The sequence below is a fragment of the Haliotis rufescens genome, unplaced genomic scaffold, assembly GCF_023055435.1.
Source record: "Haliotis rufescens isolate VD_foot unplaced genomic scaffold, xgHalRufe1.0.p SCAF_2, whole genome shotgun sequence".
In the NCBI taxonomy this organism is placed as follows: Eukaryota; Metazoa; Mollusca; class Gastropoda; order Lepetellida; family Haliotidae; genus Haliotis; species Haliotis rufescens.
Window position 1 is genome coordinate 18,713,052 of NW_025963890.1, and position 20,296 is coordinate 18,733,347.

At 40.7% G+C, this 20,296-nt stretch overlaps 1 protein-coding gene across 1 annotated transcript in view; it reads left to right on the forward strand.

Annotated features, from left to right (window-relative positions):
* The window catches only part of LOC124138799 (tyrosine-protein kinase transmembrane receptor Ror2-like), a 104,624-nt gene that overhangs the window by 32,258 nt on the left and 52,070 nt on the right, over positions 1–20,296 (forward strand). The window contains exons 2-4 of the mRNA XM_046505669.2: positions 10,712–10,993; positions 12,909–13,036; positions 18,962–19,148. Coding sequence (XP_046361625.2) covers positions 10,712–10,993; positions 12,909–13,036; positions 18,962–19,148 — 597 coding nt within the window. The remainder of the gene's footprint in view (positions 1–10,711; positions 10,994–12,908; positions 13,037–18,961; positions 19,149–20,296) is intronic.

Below are 20,296 nucleotides of genomic sequence, written 5' to 3' on the forward strand. Positions count from 1 at the left end.
GTGGAGAATTGTAACAATTAATGTGGTTACCCTCAGGACCATAACAGGGGTCAGTTTGGATTGGATTTTTTATAACAAATACTTATTTTTAATATGTTAAGATTATAAATAATCTAAAATCTTTTCAAAATTTATTTTTGCTCATTAGAACTGAGACAATTAATCAATAAATACTACTTAAATTAAACAGAAACCCATCAGTAAAATGTGTTTACAAAGTATGGTAGTATACATAAAGTGATAATACCGTATTCAATGTATTAAGCGTCTGGGGCGCTCTCAAAATTGGAAATAGTGGGCTCTTATTAGAATATAATTTTGGTGAGAACAAAAACAGAGTTGAAAAATTTCGTACAGTAGTTAATGCTGACAGCCTAAAATGATACAAAAGAAAAGTATGTACGTATCATACACGACAGATATATTTTCCAGAATTTAATTGCCCATATTTAAGGGTGCATATAACACACGAGTGAGTATTATACACGAATCAATAAGTCTTGTGTACATTGATCAATCGGAAGGGGTTCTATTTGGGATTGTTCACTAGCAAATATATTAGCAAATATCGCCATGGTCGCTTATTAGAGCGGGGCGCTTATTACATCGAATACAGTATTATATTTCCTCTATTGGACACAGGGTCACAGGCTCTGTCAAAAACATAGAAGCCGGGATCATCAGTTGATGAAATTACTGATCCCTGTCACATTAACTTATGGCATGTACTAATTAATCCTTCATGTAATAATATCCTTTTCCTACATATGTACCTTTGTATGACTCTTGAGTGTGGGATTTGGTAAGGTAGTGAGTTGCCAGCATTAAACAGATTGGATCGGGATCTGTAATAGATGCCAGGTCAACGACTTGCATGAAATTAATAACGGCCTGGGTATCTATCATACAGATATTTAGATAAATACGGATATGTCAAAATGCCATACAAGTTCTACCAAATATTCATCTTTATTTGTATTTAGAAACATGATTAGACCAACAAAGAACCATGTAGACAATAGGAGTTCAGCAACCCATGCTTGCTGTTAAAGGCGACTATGCTTCTCTTAAGAGGTGACTAACAGGATCAGGTGGTCAGCCTTGCTGACTTGTCATTGTATCCCAATTGTGTAGATCGATGCTCCTGCTATCGATCACTGGACTGTCTTGATTATTTACAGATCGCTGTCATATAGCTGGAATATTGCCGAGTGTGGCGTTAAACAACAAACAAACATGATTACATGTTATTTTGAGTCAGTCAGTTCTCTATGCTTAGAGAAAACCATTGTCTTGTTTCTTTACTTGATGAAGTAAATATATATAGTCAGTCATGACAACAATCACAGGTGAACAAAACAAATTGATGACCAGTGAAACTGACCTTTCAACTCTTTTTGCTGATCAGCACTACTATTCCAAAACTGTTGACAATAGACTTCAACACACCAGTCAACAGTTAGGATTTTTAGCATACAAATTCTGCCTGCAATATCTCTAGAAAACTTTGGATGAAAAAAAAATACTTGTGTTTCAGGTGACCTGGCTGAGCCATTGTTTCACATGCGACCCAAAATGTGTTTTTGTTATATAGGGTTGGTAGGATGAGAAAAAAATAATTCTATTTACCTTTTAGTATTTTTGTGAGGTGTAAAAGGAATGTTAAAAACTTTAAGGTGTTTACATGATGACAAAGCCACGCAGTGTTTGGGCTAACGGGGAAGCTATGAAGTATGTGAGCAAACAATTATGGGTCATTCAGCTTATACCACTAGTTTCAGTGAGGCAGGGAAACAATTTGTGATTTTCTATTCATAAACAGAAATTTTAATATTTTCCACATTCCTGACTTTTAGGGTTGGTGGCCCCCTACACCATGTACACCAAGCAATCAAACTAAAGTGCCTTAGTCCCAGCTATTGACTTGATAGGGCCTTGGAGCCATGTGCCTGTTCCCACCCCCACACAGCCATTGATAGCAGTGGAAGGACACCCCCACTCCACCCCCACACAGTGATAGCACGGTTGGGGATGACACCACCTGTTTCTTCACACAGGTCATATATCAAAACTTAAAACCATCTCGACATATTAAACTTGTGAACTGTTGAAACAGCTGCCTTTGAGTTCATTAATCGGAAACCGAGTGTTTCTTTCAGTTTAGTATCAAGATGTCCATCACATGTTTGGGAAAAATTTGAATTCTAAAAACTGTAATGGATTAAATTTTTTATTGGTGGTGATGTTATACTTTAAAAAAATCATGTGTGCATAATTGATGTGATTGATTGATTGATTGATTGATTGATTCTTTACATCAGCTGTCTACTGCCATTTAACAGCTGAAAAATCCTGAAACACATTAATACCATGTTACGTGAGATGACAATAATGTTCCTTCGCTAAAATGGTCTGGATACGGCAGTGAGGCCAAATAAAGAAATAGGTAACCATGGTAACATGGACCCCAAAGAAAATCTGTAAATCACATAATTACATGTAGTCACAAAAATCCTGCCAAGTTGCTTCACCAAATATCCTGCACAAGTAAAACTTATTTGGTGCATGTTGTTTATTGGACGTTTCATGTCTAATCCGATGTTTATTGGATGTTTCATGTCTAATCCAATGTTTATTGGACGTTTCATGTCTCGTCTGATGTTTATTTGATGTTTTATGTCTAATCTGATGTTTATTGGATGTTTCATGTCTCGTCTGATGTTTATCATGTTTATTGGACGTTTCATGTCTAATCCGATGTTTATTGGACGTTTCATGTCTAGTCTGATGTTTATTGGATGTTTCATATCTCGTCTGATGTTTATCATGTTTATTGGACGTTTCATGTCTAGTCTGATGTTTATTGGATGTTTCATATCTAGTCTGATGTTTATTGGACGTTTCATATCTAGTCTGATGTTTATTGGACGTTTCATATCTAGTCTGATGTTTATCGGACGTTTCATGTCTAGTCTGATGTTTATTGGATGTTTCATGTCTAGTCTGATGTTTATTGGATGTTTCATATCTAGTCTGATGTTTATTGGACGTTTCATGTCTTGTCTGATGTTTATTGGATGTTTCATATCTAGTCTGATGTTTATTGGATGTTTCATATCTAGTCTGATGTTTATTGGACGTTTCATATCTAGTCTGATGTTTATTGGACGTTTCATATCTAGTCTGATGTTTATCGGACGTTTCATGTCTAGTCTGATGTTTATTGGATGTTTCATGTCTAGTCTGATGTTTATCGGACGTTTCATGTCTAGTCTGGTGTTTATTGGACGTTTCATGTCTAGTCTGAAGTTTGTGAGTGAATTTTGTTTTATGCTGTAGTCAGCAACATCCTGGCTATATCATGTATATCACAGCAGTTTATTTTTCAATTAGTCAGTTTGGTACATTTATACTTTTCAAAGATTATATTTAACTCTTTATAAGAAACATGTTGTGTTCCATCCTCTCTCTATATACATCAAATGAAAATACTATGATCTGTTGGTTTAGTGACAACTTTCAAGTGGTTGTGCGTAGACTTAAACTTTAAGTGGTTGTGCGTACTCTTAAAAGTTACATTGATCTTTCTGCTGTCTAATTCATACTTTCAACTCAGCTTCAATTTCATATGGGCTGAAAATAGCATAGCCAGGTCACATTTCATACTTGTTGGGTATATATGTTTGAACATAAGTAATGGTGCATGTCACGTTTGACAGTGACCTTCATGCAATCCGTCTTTGTCAGTCGTCACACCCCATTACACACGCTGATGAACAAGTGAAATGTTTTAGCTTGCTTGTTATCGCTGGCGGTGGAGTTGATGGAGGGTATGTTAAAGATCTTCGTTTTAGATTCAGTTGACTAAACTATAGGAGGGGTATCGTCATGGAACTTGGCACATATGACGGCCGTAACATTTCTGAATACTGTAATTCCTGTCATGTGTGGGATTCGAACCCTGGACCTTCTGGTCTGAGATTGGACGCCTTGTCCACATGACCAAAGAGCTTAAGTGATAATGATGTCATCTGTAGGATGACCCCATGCCCTGCTACGCACACATATTGACCAAGTGGTCAAGTAGTGCTATTGTGTCACTGATAATATTTTTTGTATAGTAGTTGAAGCTGATAACAAGGTGTCTTCATCATGTAGAGGGGCGGTCGGGTAGCCTAGTAGCTTTTGCTCCTCACGCCGAAGACCCTTGTTGGATTCCCGACATGGGTACAATGTGTGAAGCCCATTTCTGGTGTCCAATGCCATGATATTGCAGGAGTATTGCTAAAAGCGGCACAAAACCATATTCACTCACTCACTCATCATGTAGAACAAAATGGTTTGAAATACAGTAATAATGACACATTTTGATGTTCCGAATAGTCATGATTCGTGCACTATTTGATGTTGGGATTACAATACTTTGCAATATATTACCAAATACATCTCTAAAAATACAGTATCAAATACTGACTGCCGGATATACTGTCAGTGGAGTATTCCACAAATACAGCTGTCTTTTGCCTCACACGGCAATAAATATAGTCAGAGTAGGTGATGAATATATCAGTTTTGATGGCTGCAGATCTAACTGTAGGTAACAGGTGTCATATCTTCAATAAATCTCATATTTGCCCTGATATTGATCATTGGTTTGTGTGCACAGTACCAGTGCTCCTGGGTTTCATCAGAGGTATAAGAATGTCTACATGGAAGGAGGCAGACACTTTTGTGCACAGTACCAGTGCCCCTGGGTTACATCAGAGGTATAAGAATGTCTACATTGAAGGAGGAAGACACTTGTGTGCACAGTACCAGTGCCCCTGGGTTACATCAGAGGTATAAGAATGTCTACATTGAAGGAGGAAGACACTTGTGTGCACAGTACCAGTGCCCCTGGGTTACATCAGAGGTATAAGAATGTCTACATTGAAGGAGGAAGACACTTGTGTGCACAATACCAGTGCCCCTGGTTACATCAGAGGTATAAGAATGTCTACATTGAAGGAGGAAGACACTTGTGTGCACAGTACCAGTGCCCCTGGGTTACATCAGAGGTATAAGAATGTCTACATTGAAGGAGGAAGACACTTGTGTGCACAGTACCAGTGCCCCTGGGTTTCATCAGAGCTATAAGAATGTCTACATTGAAGGAGGCAGACACATCACACCTGCTGTGCAAAGATTCTGTCACCTCTGCAACAAAAATGAAGTAGAAGATGAAATTTATTTTATTCTGCACTGTCCCCTCCACCTTTCTGAAAGAAAATTGCTGCTGCAGAAAACAAATCTTAGCAACATTAATGACAAAGTCATTTATCTGGGGCGGGAATACTTAATCATTAATAAATGTTAATCCTAGCCATGTCACTGCCAAAAGTGTTTCTAAAATTATTTTGGTATGTTTGTGTCTTGAAGATCATCCTCCATTAACACATATATTATTGCTACAGTATTCTTATAATCATGATAATACTGTTATTAATCCCACATTATCTACTGTGTGCTGGTATGTAAGTTCTACTATGTTGAGTTATGTTAAATGTGTTATAGTTGTAGTATGGAATTTGTACCCTGCTGCTGGAGGGTGTTTTCTACAACAAGATATGGTGTATCTTCAGGCTTTCCTCACACATTTAGCTTACAAGCCTTCATATGACTGAGCTAAATGTGTGAGGAAAGCCTGAAGATACACCATATTATTGACAAGCCTTCATATGACTGATGGGGGTGGTCGGGTAGCTTAGTGGTTAAAGCGTTCGCTCGTCACGCCGAAGACCCGGGTACGATTCCTGACATGGGTACAATGTGTGATGCCCATTTCTGGTGTCCCCCGCCGTGATATTACTGGAATATTGCTAAAAGCGGCGTAAACCAAAATCACTCATATGACCGAGACTGTTAAAAGTGGCATAAAACACAGCACATTTGTTTGTGGCTCTATCTCCTAAGGTTGGTGGGGTGGCTCATTGGTTGAGGTGGTTGCTTGTCTGGATGACAAGGGTTCAATTCTCTGCAATGAGTTCAAAGAGTGAAGCTCTGTCTAAATTTTGGATATTAATGCAGTACTCCCAAACAAGTCTTATTCATTTGCAGTTGGGTTTTTTTTTCATCCCTAAAGATAACAGTTTGGACAAATATATATTCATGGTAATAAATGAATTAGATTGCCAATAGATTTGATTTTTGCTTTAATGAGGCGCAGCCATAGACAGTCACTAAGAACTATGCCAAGAATCCTTTCAAGTGAACCTTGTTTAGAATTTATTCATTGTTCCTGTCTCATGAAATGAGCTTTTTAAAAAAATTAAATATTCTGTATGTAATCAAGCATTGTGAAACATCCAGAAAGGACAGACAGGACCTGCACCCATGTCATGAGTCTACATGGGTCTGTGAGATGAGTGTGTGAATTTATACCACCCAGAGCAAACCGGGTCACGGCTGATAACCTTTCAGGTCAGGGGTCATCTCCAAATGCTTCAAACAAGATAAGCAGGGCAGTCTGGGGATCTTCTCAAAAACCACATTGCTGAAAGATATGTGGACACTTGTTGCTGACAGGTGATTAGTTGTACAATTCTCATAAGTTGTACATTACACATTAGTGGTACATTACACATAAGTTGTACATTTCACATAAGTTGTGCATTTCACATAAGTTGTACATTTCTCATAAGTTGTACATTTCTCATAAGTTGTGCATTTCACATAAGTTGTACATTTCTCATAAGTTGTACATTACACATTAGTGGTACATTTCACATTAGTTGTACATTTCACATAAGTTGTCATTTCACATAAGTTGTACATTTCACATAAGTTGTACATTTCACATAAGTTGTGCATTTCACATAAGTTGTACATTTCACATAAGTTGTACATTTCACATAAGTTGTACATTTCACATTATTTGTACATTTCACATTAGTTGTACATTTCACATAAGTTGTACATTTCACATATTAAAGTTGTACATTTCACATAAGTTGTACATTTCTCTGGTATTTTTCAAGGGTTACTTGATAGGTTTTGGAATACTGATCAGCTGTGTGGATAGTTTTAGCTGACCTACTCACTTAGTTTTTGTCAAGGATGAAATGTGACTTAGTAGTTTTCTTAACGCTTAGTTATAGTAACTATAAATTAGGATTCATATGTTTAATGTAAATGTTATAACAATTCTTTTTAATAATCTGTTATAAAATGTTTCAAATTTTAAAACATTTAAACATTTATTAATAAACACAATGCTGACTTTATTTAAATGTTATTTTCCATATATATACTTTAAAAAATGCATTGATAAGTACATATTTACAGCGCTGCTACTACAATAGACTTGCACAAGTCTCTAAGGCAGTGATTATTAGTTTAAATCATAATTCCGGGATTATAGAAATAGTTAGAACAAGCTGTCATAATAAAAGAGTGGCATCCTTAGACTTGCTGTTATAAGGATAGAACACAAACCATTATTATGGTTATTATTTATATATGTAGGAAACTAGAATTTGTAACTGGTCCCATTTAGGTGTTTTTGTACAGATATAGTTCTTGATTTGTTATTGACAGGTCTGTAGGAACAAAAGTAGATGCATATGATCAACACTTGCCATTCAGTAAACATGTCTGTTTTAGATAATATCATATTAACTTGTTAAGAAGTGCATCACATCAGTCTCATAAAAAAAATCAAAGTTAAAATACATTGTTCATAAGATTCTAAATGTTTTCCGAAAGGATATGTACCGGTTATTGTCTCTACAAACAATGTGTGTTATGATAAAAAAATCCTGGGAAAGAAAGTGATTACCAGTGATTTTATTATATCTATCAATACTATAAACAGCAAATGTTACCAATGAATATTTTAACCAGCCATGGTACCAGCATTTTCTCCCCTGGAAGAGCAAGGTTAGAATTGGTCTTCAACAGCCCCTGCTTGTCATTAGCGGCGACTAATGGGATCGGATGGTCGGGCTCTCTGACTTGGTTGTCTTTGTGTCTCAATTGCATTGAGCGATGCTCATGATGTCAATCACTGGATTGTCTGATCCAGAAGTGATTATTTACAGACTGCGGCCATATACATGATATAGCTGGAATATTGCTGGGTGCGGCGTTAAACAACAACAAAAACCAATAGAGGCATTGGCATCAAACTATGGAAGCATTTTATATGTGATGGTTTTTTTTTGTATTTGAACAAGGCATTTATGTTTATTTACCGATAACAGGACAGTGAAGATTCAGGGTAGAATAGGTCTTCAGCAACCCATGCTTGCCGTAAAAGGTGCCTATGCTTGTCGTAAGTGGCGACAAACAGGATTGGGTGGTCTGGGTCGCTGACTTGGTTTATGCATGTCATCGTATCCCAATTGCGTGGATTGGTGGCAATTTGATGCTCACGATGTCAATAATTGGATTGTCTGGTCCAGACTTGATTATTTACAGAGTAATGCATTAAGCAGCAAACAAACAAACAGACTGTTGACAGATGAGATCGCAAGCAAGCATGTTTGGTAGGACTACCATGTGGTGTGTTTCATCAAGTAAAGAAAGAAGGGAAAACAGTGATTTTTATCTTAGTTGTTTGGTAGTGAGGGAGGCAAGGATGAAAATCAAATAATTAATTTATTATGGCTTAATGTCCATACCATCAGTACAAGTGTATATAAATCAGACTCTGGATGGACTCGGCACCTATCTATATATAAAACCTTAATCCCTCACTCATTTTGCAAATATATTGTTTGTTTGGTACTTGTTTATCGCTGCAATATTTCAGCAATATGACATCTTTCTGTAAATATCCGAGTCGGGACCAGACAATCAAGTGATTGATATCATGATCATTGATCCACGCAATTGGGATACAATGATATGCATCAACCAAGTCAGCAAGTCTGACCACCCAATCCTGTTCGGCGCCTCTTATGACAAGCATAGTCGTCAATATAGGGGACTTCTGTACTAACATGGTATGCAGTGTTTACTATATCTAAGGAGCGTATAGCCCTTGTGTCCATCTGCTCATAATGTATTACATACTCTATGGGCCAACATATGTAAACATGGTAAATAAGAATAACATACGACAATTGAATTGTCAGCTTTCTTTCAAACACCAGTACAAAGAGGTAACAATCAGGTGTTTTGCACGTATTGCCCTCATGCAGTTTGGCATGTAAGAGTTGTCTCCCTTCATTTGTGTCTCGCTTCATGACGTCTGTAGAAATGGTAAATGGGCCAGGATGAATGTTTGTAAATGAATTTGTGATTTCCATTTCCAGGAGAATGTGTATTTGTTACCCCATGTATTAGAAACTTTATTAAAGTTTTCAGATTTGAAATACAATACCAATATTTTATGAAACATTTAGAAATGTAATAGTTTCAGTGCTGGAACATTTTGAAGCGCCTGTAAAATAACTTTAACATCATTGTCAATTTATTTTACTGATGGTGTAAAATATGAAATTTCAATTCATTAACATGGAACCAGAGACCAACTCTGATGGAACAATTCAATTAAAAAAATATTGTTCATTTTCTTGATCAGTTGTGGGGACAGGCGGGTTAGCATGGCACTATATTCATCCAAAAGTTTATTTTACTTGCCTGTTTTGTTTTACCTCCCTAAGGATGAAAAATAGTACTTCTTAACATTAACTGTTGTATTTTTCCATAAATCAGTGTACATGTTCCCTGAACTTATCATTTGGGGTGATTTTCCCACAATATTTTATTTGAAAAGCTATTCTTTGTTAATTTCTCAGACTAAGTTATTATTTTACTCAGCACAAAATGGTTATTACCAGCACACGGAAACACTTCATAGGTGTAGTCTAAACCTGACTTGTGATCTGATTGATGTGAAAAATATATATATGAAATGATTTAGGAAATCTTACTTCCTTCAAAAAATGTTCTTGTGGTATAAATACAAGTGGGACATTAAAAGTTTAGGAGAAAGTCTATGCTGACAATGTTTGTGGGGAATATATTCTTTTGCTCATATTTTTAGCTTATTTTTGCCATATGTCACATTTGAAAAATGTCGATGTAAATGTTCGACAGTTTTCTTTGGAACAAATGATTTTAACAAAACAAGGACAAATGATTTTCAAGTATTCCAAAATGTTCTTCATGAGTGTTAGCTAACCTTGACATTGTTCTGCACACAAACATCATCTTGAAAGCGCTGAACAAAAACAAGAAAAATGTTTATTGAAATATTCAATGAAGCATTCATAAAATATAAGACCTTTAATGGTATTCCAAGTGGATAGCATTAATTATTTTGATCTGTATAGAATTCATTTTGACATACAATGTATATTAATGGTTGAGTAATGAATGTAGAGTAATAGAAATGTAATGTTGCAATTTAATTCTTTGCAATGGAAATGTTTGAATTATTGAATCACTCTGAATAGGCCATATGTTCAGTGACGCTGTTCAGTGATGATGTCAGGGATGATGTTCCTTTATTTTATGTTTTATTTTTTCACATGACCATGTTACCCAAGATGGCTGCCATTTTTGGCAAAGCCGTAAATGCTATAATTGTCTATTCCCATTTCAGATAATTAATAATATGTTTATGTATTAATTTTTATTTTCATTGATTATATCTATTCAAGAGAGCTTCTGTGCCTAGGAACTTCATCAAACTGTAGCCTAACGACTCTTCCTCTTCTTCCAGGTCTACGAATATCTAGACCTCCAAAGAATGAGACAGTGCTGAAAGGCGTTCGGCTCGAAATGCACTGTAAAGCAAGAGGCCAACTGCCTATCAAAGTAAAATGGTATCACAACGAAAGGGAAATGATTCCTGAAACCTCGAACTACAACATTGCTCGTCAGTCTGGAACGTTACGTTTCTTCAAGGTCATGGTTGTTGACAGAGGACGGTATCACTGCAAGGCCTCACAACCTGCCTTGGGGACATACGTGGTGTCAGAAACCGTCCATCTCACTGTTCACGGTAAGTAGAGTTATCTCCCTTGGACTGTTCAGATTTCCCTGAGTTTTGTGATTCCTCACTGGGTTCCCTGTTGTCTGTTTCCCAGACCCTAGAGAATACATTAAATAAGGAGTCCAACTCAAGTCTAGAATGATTTGGCAAGTCTAGATTGCCTCAGGTCAAGGCTGAAATTAAGGATTGTTCTGGGCTCCATTAGGAGTTTATTTTTTTCTAGTTTGTAGATATATAGTTTTTAATAAGATAACTTTATTTCTGGGACATTAGTCAGTCTAGTTTCCCGTATTCATCTGTGGTCTTAGATGCCTCACCTCACTGTGCAGAGTTGCTTCCCTTTGGTGTGCCAGAAACTATGAGTCATGGGTTTGAATCCCAGATTTGCCCAGATTGTATTTCTTGGTTTGTCAGCACCATCAGTAGACCACCTATGCTCCTGGGTTTCACCAAAGTGATCCAGATCTAAGACTTGCAAGACTTTTGGCTTTCCTCCCACATAAGGCTGAAACACATTGATATAACTGAAATACTGTTTAAATCTGCTTTAAACAAAACACATTCCTGACTCTCTATTGTTACTTCCTCTCTGTATGTGAGTTAAGTCAAGTATGGGCAGACAGACAAGTCAAATCTAATCTGTCAGTCATGATAGGTGTGGCAGTCCAGGTTGTCATTGATCGCATTACTTTTTCATTTGCTGATATGTTATTACAAATGAATATTTTTGGGCTAAATTGTTTAATAATGTCACTCATCAGGCAGAAGAAGTGGTTTGATTCCCTATGTGTTTACAAAGTGTGAGGGGCGGTGGCGTAGCCTTGTGGATAAAGTGTTCGCTAGTCATGTGGAAACCCAGGTTCGATTCCCCACATGGGTACTATGTGTGAAGCCCATTCTTGATGCTGGACATGCCGGGCATATTGCACAAACCAGCAGAAACTCCCTAATCACTCACTTTAATATCGTTGATTCTTAGCAGCTTCTTGGAATATATTTACCAGGCAGATAGGAGAGGAGACTTTTGTTGTTACTACATGTGGTACAAGATTTCTCAAGCCATTTAATTAACTCAAATCTACTAAATATATTTATACTATTGATGATGCAGGAACGTATCTAGACCTGTTGAGAGGCTGATGTCTGCAGCAAATGTCAGCAACAATTCCCAAATGGGAAATTTAAATTCATGTGAATATAGAACTTTATATTGTATATACTAATGGGATGGCATGGTCAAGGTGATATGACAGGACAAGTAGAGGAAGAGGCTTTTGTGCTTACTTCTTCATGATTGCATTGAATGTAGTTTTATGTTTGAATACCTCTGTTGAGGAAATACTAACTTTGGAAAGATCTAAGTTTGGACCTAAATAACAACATCTTATTCCTAATTGCCAAACAAGGACACTTCGTTTGGAATCCTTGATAAATCTCTGTGGTGGAATATGCAAGAGAAATGTCAAGTTTTCATCATGTTGTGTTTTCTTATTGCTATGAAGATATATCTCATGTGGCAACAAAGTGTATCATCACAGCACTAACTACACAAAACTAAGTCATGTTTAATAGTATCAGAGACCTGTGAAGATCCAGGGAAGAATTCCCATGTTTTCCGTAACAGGTGACGACGCTTGTTGTAAGAGGTGACTACCGGGATCGGTGGTCAGAATCGCTGACTTGGTGATGCATGTCATCATATCCCAATTGTGTGGATCGATGCTCATGATGTCAATCACTGGATTGTCTTGTCCAGTCACAATTATTTACAGACTGCTGTCTTATCACTGGAATATTGTGGAGTGCGGCATTAAACAGTAAATGAACAAAATGAACAATAATGACATCAGAGGTACAAAAGAAGGGACTTAGGGAAATATTCAATACATGTTTCCAATTCTTGTTTTTCCATTTTACATTGCAGCTCCGGTTGAGATAACAAACATTTTCCATGGCAAGAGAGTAGAACCTGTGGGCAAACTGATCAGGCTCGAGTGTGTGGCAGCTGGGATTCCCCTTCCTCGAGTTCAGTGGAGGATTAATGGGACGTCTGTAAGTGTACATCATAGTCCTTGGTGGAGATCACTGTAAATAACCATCAAAAGTAGCCTGTTTTGTATGTGTCCTGGTGCTCATGATTTGGGTTGATGCTCTCGCTATCGACCACTAAGATATTTCAAATGATCACTGTGACCCACAATGGTAGTTCTGTATCAGTGTGTCCTGTACTGATGACACAGATATTGATGTCAACCACTAGGATACCTCTAATGATCACTGTGACCCTCAAAGGTAGCATGTACTGCATCATTGCAACCTTGTGTCCATGATTCGATGCTCTCTCACTATCGACCACCTGGTTGCCTTTTCCATTCACAGTGGACATTGGACTGATAACTGTAATGATCACCTAACCACTCATTCACTAATCATGATAATTTGTACCATTCCAGCTTTTTGGAAAAGTCAAAATGAGTTCCTCAAGATTATGGCTACCATATGTCATAATTGCAAGAATTCTATTGACTTCTCAGCAAATTAAACACATAATCTTTCTCATTATGTGGAAAACCAAATGTCAAAGATTAGTTATTAACTTATGTGACATCAATCAAAATTTGTTTGTGGAAAAACATTTAATGCATAGTCTGGTAGTTAAATAACATCTGTGGTGCATTTTTCCTTAAAACATTTAAAAAATATTTTCTTCCTCTGTTAATGTACAGACGTGTTTTTTTCACATTTGCAATCAAGCAGTAAAATATCCCAGATCCATAAAATTCAGAACGAAGCTGCTAGACAAATATTGTTACTGTTGATCTCTGATCTTTGAGTTAAACGTTTCTTTAAAAAGGAACAAAAAGTTCCTCAGTGCATTCTTTGAATGGAACACGTTCATTTTCTGAAGCACTTCAACTCTCCCATTTGTTTCTATCAGGTTCAGTTTTGATTCATTCAGCATCTGGTTTGTTTATAAATGAGCCATGTAAAAAAATCATACTTAACCTTTCACCGCCTCTAGCATCTTGTATTTTGAGAGCACATCTGCAAGGTTTGAGGATTAGATAGAACAGGCAGGGATAGCATCATATTCCTGGAGACAAAAACATGCATGTCCTTCACAACACATCTTCGAAACTGCACATGACCAGGGGGACCAGTTAATGATCTGAACTTGGGGTTAATTGACAGGGGAGATAATGAAGGAAAATCTGTAGAATAAATGGTTCGGGGAAAATAATGGTGGTTTTAACATCTGTGACAGTAGAGTGTTTAGTTTTTAGTTCATCGCTGTATACTGTCTTTGGGAGAGTGGTGGGGGACTTGTCTTTGTCTCAGTGTGGCTCAATTTGCTTCTGAGTGTTTCAACATGTTTCTTTGTCATGTTTTAATGATGAAATTTTAATGTCACACAATGTGAATAGGCAGACTGGAAGATGTTCATCTTGTGATGAGAGTTGGTGTCTCATGTTTACAACTCCACTTTAGATTGTTAAGTTTCACTTCATGCTCTAAAGTTCCCCTCAAGGACCTACTGTTTCCCCTCATGCCCTGATGTTCTGCTCCATGCCCTGACATTCTGCTCCATGCCCAAGTGTTCCGCACCATGCCCTGATGTTCTGCTCCACACCCCAGTGTTCCACCCCATGCCCTGATGTTCTGCTCTGTGCCCAGTGTTCCTCCCCATGCCCTGACATTCTGCTCCATGCCCCAGTGTTCAGCCCCATGCCCTGACATTCTGCTCTGTGCCCAGTGTTCCGCCCCATGCCCTGACATTCTGCTCTGTGCCCAGTGTTCCGCCCCATGCCCTGACATTCTGCTCTAGCCCCAGTGTTCCACCCCATGCCCTGATGTTCTGCTCTGTGCCCAGTGTTCCACCCCATGCCCTGACATTCTGCTCTGTGCCCAGTCTTCCGCCCCATGCCCTGACATTCTGCTCCACACCCCAGTGTTCCGCCCCATGCCCTGATGTTCTGCTCCATGCCCCAGTGTTCCGCCCTATAACCTGATGTTCTGCTCTGTGCCCAGTATTCCGCCCCATGCCCTGATGTTCTGCTCCATGCCCCAGTGTTCTGCCCCGTGCCCTGATGTTCTGCTCCACACCCCAGTGTTCCGCCCCAAGCCCTGATGTTCTGCCCTGTGCCCAGTGTTCCTCCCCATGCCCTGACATTCTGCTCCACGCCCCAGTGGTCCGCCCCATGCCCTGATGTTCTGCTCCATGCCCAAGGGTTCTGCCCCATGCCCTGATGTTCTGCCCCATGCCCTGATGTTCCGCCCCATGCCCTGATGTTCTGCTCCATGCCCCAGTGTTCCGCCCCATGCCCTGACATTCTGCTCCATGCCCCAGTGTTCCCCCCCATGGCCTGATGTTCTGCTCTGTGCCCAGTGTTCCACCCCATGCCCTGACATTCTGCTCCACGCCCCAGTGTTCCGCCCAATGCCCGATGTTCTGCTCTGTGCCCCGATAACCCCACACCCAGACATTTTGCTCTATGCCCTGATAACCCCATGTCCTGACATTCTGCTCTATGCCCTGATGACACCACACCCTGACATTCTGCTCTATGCCCTGATACCCTATGTCCTGACATTCTGCTCTATGCCCTGATAACCCCACACCCTGACATTCTGCTCTATGCCCTGATAACCCCACACCCTGACATACAGCTCTATGCCCTGATAACCCCATGCCCTGACATTCTGCTCTATGCCCTGAAAACCCCACACCCTGACATTCTGCTCTATGCCCAAATAACCCCATGTCCTGACATTCTGCTCTATACCCTGATAACCCCATACCCTGACATTCTGCTCTATACCCTGATAACCCCACACCCTGACATTCTGCTCTATACCCTGATAACCCCACACCCTGACATTCTGCTCTATGCCCTGATAACCCCATACCCTGACATTCTACTATATGCCCTGACATTCTGCTCTATGCCCTGATAACCCCACACCCTGACATTCTGTTCTATGCCCTGAAAACCCCCATGCCCTGACATTCTCCTCTATGCCCTGATAACCCCATGCCCTGACATTCTGCTCTATGCCCTGATAGCCCCATACCATGACATTCTGCTCTATGCCCTGAAAACCCCCATGCCCTGACATTCTGCTCTATGCCCCGATAACCCCATACCATGACATTCTGCTCTATGCCCTGATAACCCCATTCCCTGACATTCTGCTCTATGCCCTGAAAACCCACACCCTGACATTCTGCTCTATGCCCTGATAACCCCATGCCCTGACATTCTGCTCTATGCCCTGATAACCCCACACCCTGACATTCTGTTCTATGCCCTGAAAACCCCACACCCTGACATTCTGCTCTATGCCCTGATAACCCCATTCCCTGACATTCTGCTCTATGCCCTGATAACCCCACACCCTGACATTCTGCTCTATGCCCTGATAACCCCATGCCCTGACATTCTGCTCTATGCCCTTATAACCCACACCCTGACATTCTGCTCTATGCCCTGATAACCCCACACCCTGACATTCTGCTCTATGGCCTGATAACCCACACCCTGACATTCTGCTCTATGCCCTTATAACCCACACCCTGACATTCTGCTCTATACCCTGATAACCCCATGCCCTGACATTCTGCTCTATGCCCTGATAACCCCACACCCTGACATTCTGCTCTATGCCCTGATAACCCCATGCCCTGACATTCTGCTCTATGCCCTTATAACCCACACCCTGACATTCTGCTCTATGCCCTGATAACCCCATGCCCTGACATTCTGCTCTATGCCCTGATAACCCCATTCCCTGACATTCTGCTCTATGCCCTGATAACCCCACACCCTGACATTCTGCTCTATGCCCTGATAACCCCATGCCCTGACATTCTGCTCTATGCCCTTATAACCCACACCCTGACATTCTGCTCTATGCCCTGATAACCCCACACCCTGACATTCTGCTCCATGCCCTTATAACCCCATGCCCTGACATTCTGCTCTATGCCCTTATAACCCACACCCTGACATTCTCCTCTATGCCCTGATAACCCCATGCCCTGACATTCTGCTCTATGCCCTGATAGCCCCATACCATGACATTCTGCTCTATGCCCTGAAAACCCCCATGCCCTGACATTCTGCTCTATGCCCCGATAACCCCATACCATGACATTCTGCTCTATGCCCTGATAACCCCATTCCCTGACATTCTGCTCTATGCCCTGAAAACCCACACCCTGACATTCTGCTCTATGCCCTGATAACCCCATGCCCTGACATTCTGCTCTATGCCCTGATAACCCCACACCCTGACATTCTGTTCTATGCCCTGAAAACCCCACACCCTGACATTCTGCTCTATGCCCTGATAACCCCATTCCCTGACATTCTGCTCTATGCCCTGATAACCCCACACCCTGACATTCTGCTCTATGCCCTGATAACCCCATGCCCTGACATTCTGCTCTATGCCCTTATAACCCACACCCTGACATTCTGCTCTATGCCCTGATAACCCCACACCCTGACATTCTGCTCTATGCCCTGATAACCCACACCCTGACATTCTGCTCTATGCCCTTATAACCCACACCCTGACATTCTGCTCTATACCCTGATAACCCCATGCCCTGACATTCTGCTCTATGCCCTGATAACCCCACACCCTGACATTCTGCTCTATGCCCTGATAACCCCATGCCCTGACATTCTGCTCTATGCCCTTATAACCCACACCCTGACATTCTGCTCTATGCCCTGATAACCCCATGCCCTGACATTCTGCTCTATGCCCTGATAACCCCATTCCCTGACATTCTGCTCTATGCCCTGATAACCCCACACCCTGACATTCTGCTCTATGCCCTGATAACCCCATGCCCTGACATTCTGCTCTATGCCCTTATAACCCACACCCTGACATTCTGCTCTATGCCCTGATAACCCCACACCCTGACATTCTGCTCCATGCCCTTATAACCCCATGCCCTGACATTCTGCTCTATGCCCTTATAACCCACACCCTGACATTCTGCTCTATGCCCTGATAACCCCACACCCTGACATTCTGCTCTATGCCCTGATAACCCCATGCCCTGACATTCTGCTCTATGCCCTTATAACCCACACCCTGACATTCTGCTCTATGCCCTGATAACCCCACACCCTGACATTCTGCTCTATGCCCTGATAACCCCATCCCCTGACATTCTGCTCTATGCCCTGATAACCCCACACCCTGACATTCTGCTCTATGCCCTGATAACCCCATGCCCTGACATTCTGCTCTATGCCCTTATAACCCACACCCTGACATTCTGCTCTATGCCCTGATAACCCCACACCCTGACATTCTGCTCTATGCCCTGATAACCCCATGCCCTGACATTCTGCTCTATGCCCTTATAACCCACACCCTGACATTCTGCTCTATGCCCTGATAACCCACACCCTGACATTCTGATCTATGCCCTGATAACCCCATGCCCTGACATTCTGCTCTATGCCCTTATAACCCACACCCTGACATTCTGCTCTATGCCCTTATAACCCACACCCTGACATTCTGCTCTATGCCCTGATAACCCACACCCTGACATTCTGCTCTATGCCCTGATAACCCACACCCTGACATTCTGCTCTATGCCCTTATAACCCACACCCTGACATTCTGCTCTATGCCCTGATAACCCCACACCCTGACATTCTGCTCTATGCCCTGATAACCCCATGCCCTGACATTCTGCTCTATGCCCTTATAACCCACACCCTGACATTCTGCTCTATGCCCTGATAACCCCACACCCTGACATTCTGCTCTATGCCCTGATAACCCACACCCTGACATTCTGCTCTATGCCCTGATAACCCACACCCTGACATTCTGCTCTATGCCCTTATAACCCACACCCTGACATTCTGCTCTATGCCCTTATAACCAACCCCATGCCCTGACATTCTGGTCTGATGTGTTTTGTATATGGTTCTGTGACAGATAACAAAACCAAATGAGGAACTCGGCATCAGCTTCAAGACCAAGAAGACCTCTTATGCAACAGTGAACTCCATCCTCAAAGTGAGGGTGACCTATGATGCAGTGATCGAGTGTGAAGCCAACAATGAACCGGTGGGAATAGGGCTACGCGTTAAGACTAGTCAAACCAAAGTCAAAGTCATAAAAGGTATGTAAACAATTCTCCATTTCAACATTTGGTCCAGGCGTTAAATATTTCTCTGTTTACAGACTAAAACAAAAGGACATTAATACAAAATATTTCTTTGTTTTTTAATGTTGCGATGCATGCAGTGTTAGTTAAGCATGTCATTGTATAACACATGGTGACCTCTTTTGGTTTTGACCGCCTTCATGGTCTAGTGGTAGAGCATTCCCCCCAGAGCTCCCCAGCCGCATCATACCAAAAGACGTTAAAAGATGGTACTTGTTGTTACCCTGTCTGTGCTTGGCATTAAGGGGCTAAAACAAGGACTGGTCGGCTCAGAGTCAGTATACTGTGTCTGAGTGGGGTATTCATGTTAAACTGCGGCATGGTATCTCTGTGGGGTAGAACTATAAATCTATCCGGGCTAGTACAAGCACCCACACACGTGCATGCACGTCGCTATATAAGTGCAATAATCTTGGATGCGACGTTTAACCCCAATTCACCTCACCTCACCTCTGTTGGTTTTATCTATTGTATGTACAAGTTTGTTGTAAACATGGTTATTTCATTGCAGTGGATTTAAAAAAATAATAATTTTCATATCTATTGCTTTCATCTACAATTTTGGGCCTGTTGAATCTGAAAAAAATAATGTCTTATTAGCTCACCTGGCATGAATGTGATTGAAATGCTGCTGAGGCAGGACAGTTTAATGTGATGAAACATTCGATACTAAGCCTTGGAATGCAGAGATGCTGTCAGCAGTATTCCATGATCTTTATTGGACTGAGGAAAGATGGTTTCTTGATAAAGTGGCCAGGTATCATCGCCTGTGAAATATACAAGCCCTTGCTGTCAGGATGTACATTTCGCTGTTGTAACTTGCAGTCTGTAAAACGTGATGTTTGACATTCCTGTTGTTCTGGCTGTCGGTGAAACACATGCATGCTGTGTGTCCAGGTGGCCTCGTCATTACCTCCCTTGATTAATAAAAAACCTTGGAATTGTATGCAGGAAACCCATAAGTTCAACTCAATCCTGTGGTTGTGGGTTCGAATCCAGATTTGCCCTGATTACGTTTCTAGATTTGTCAGCACCATACCCATGCTCGTAGGTTTCACCAATGGCGTAAACGTCTAAGATCTGCATCACTTTCTTCACAACTG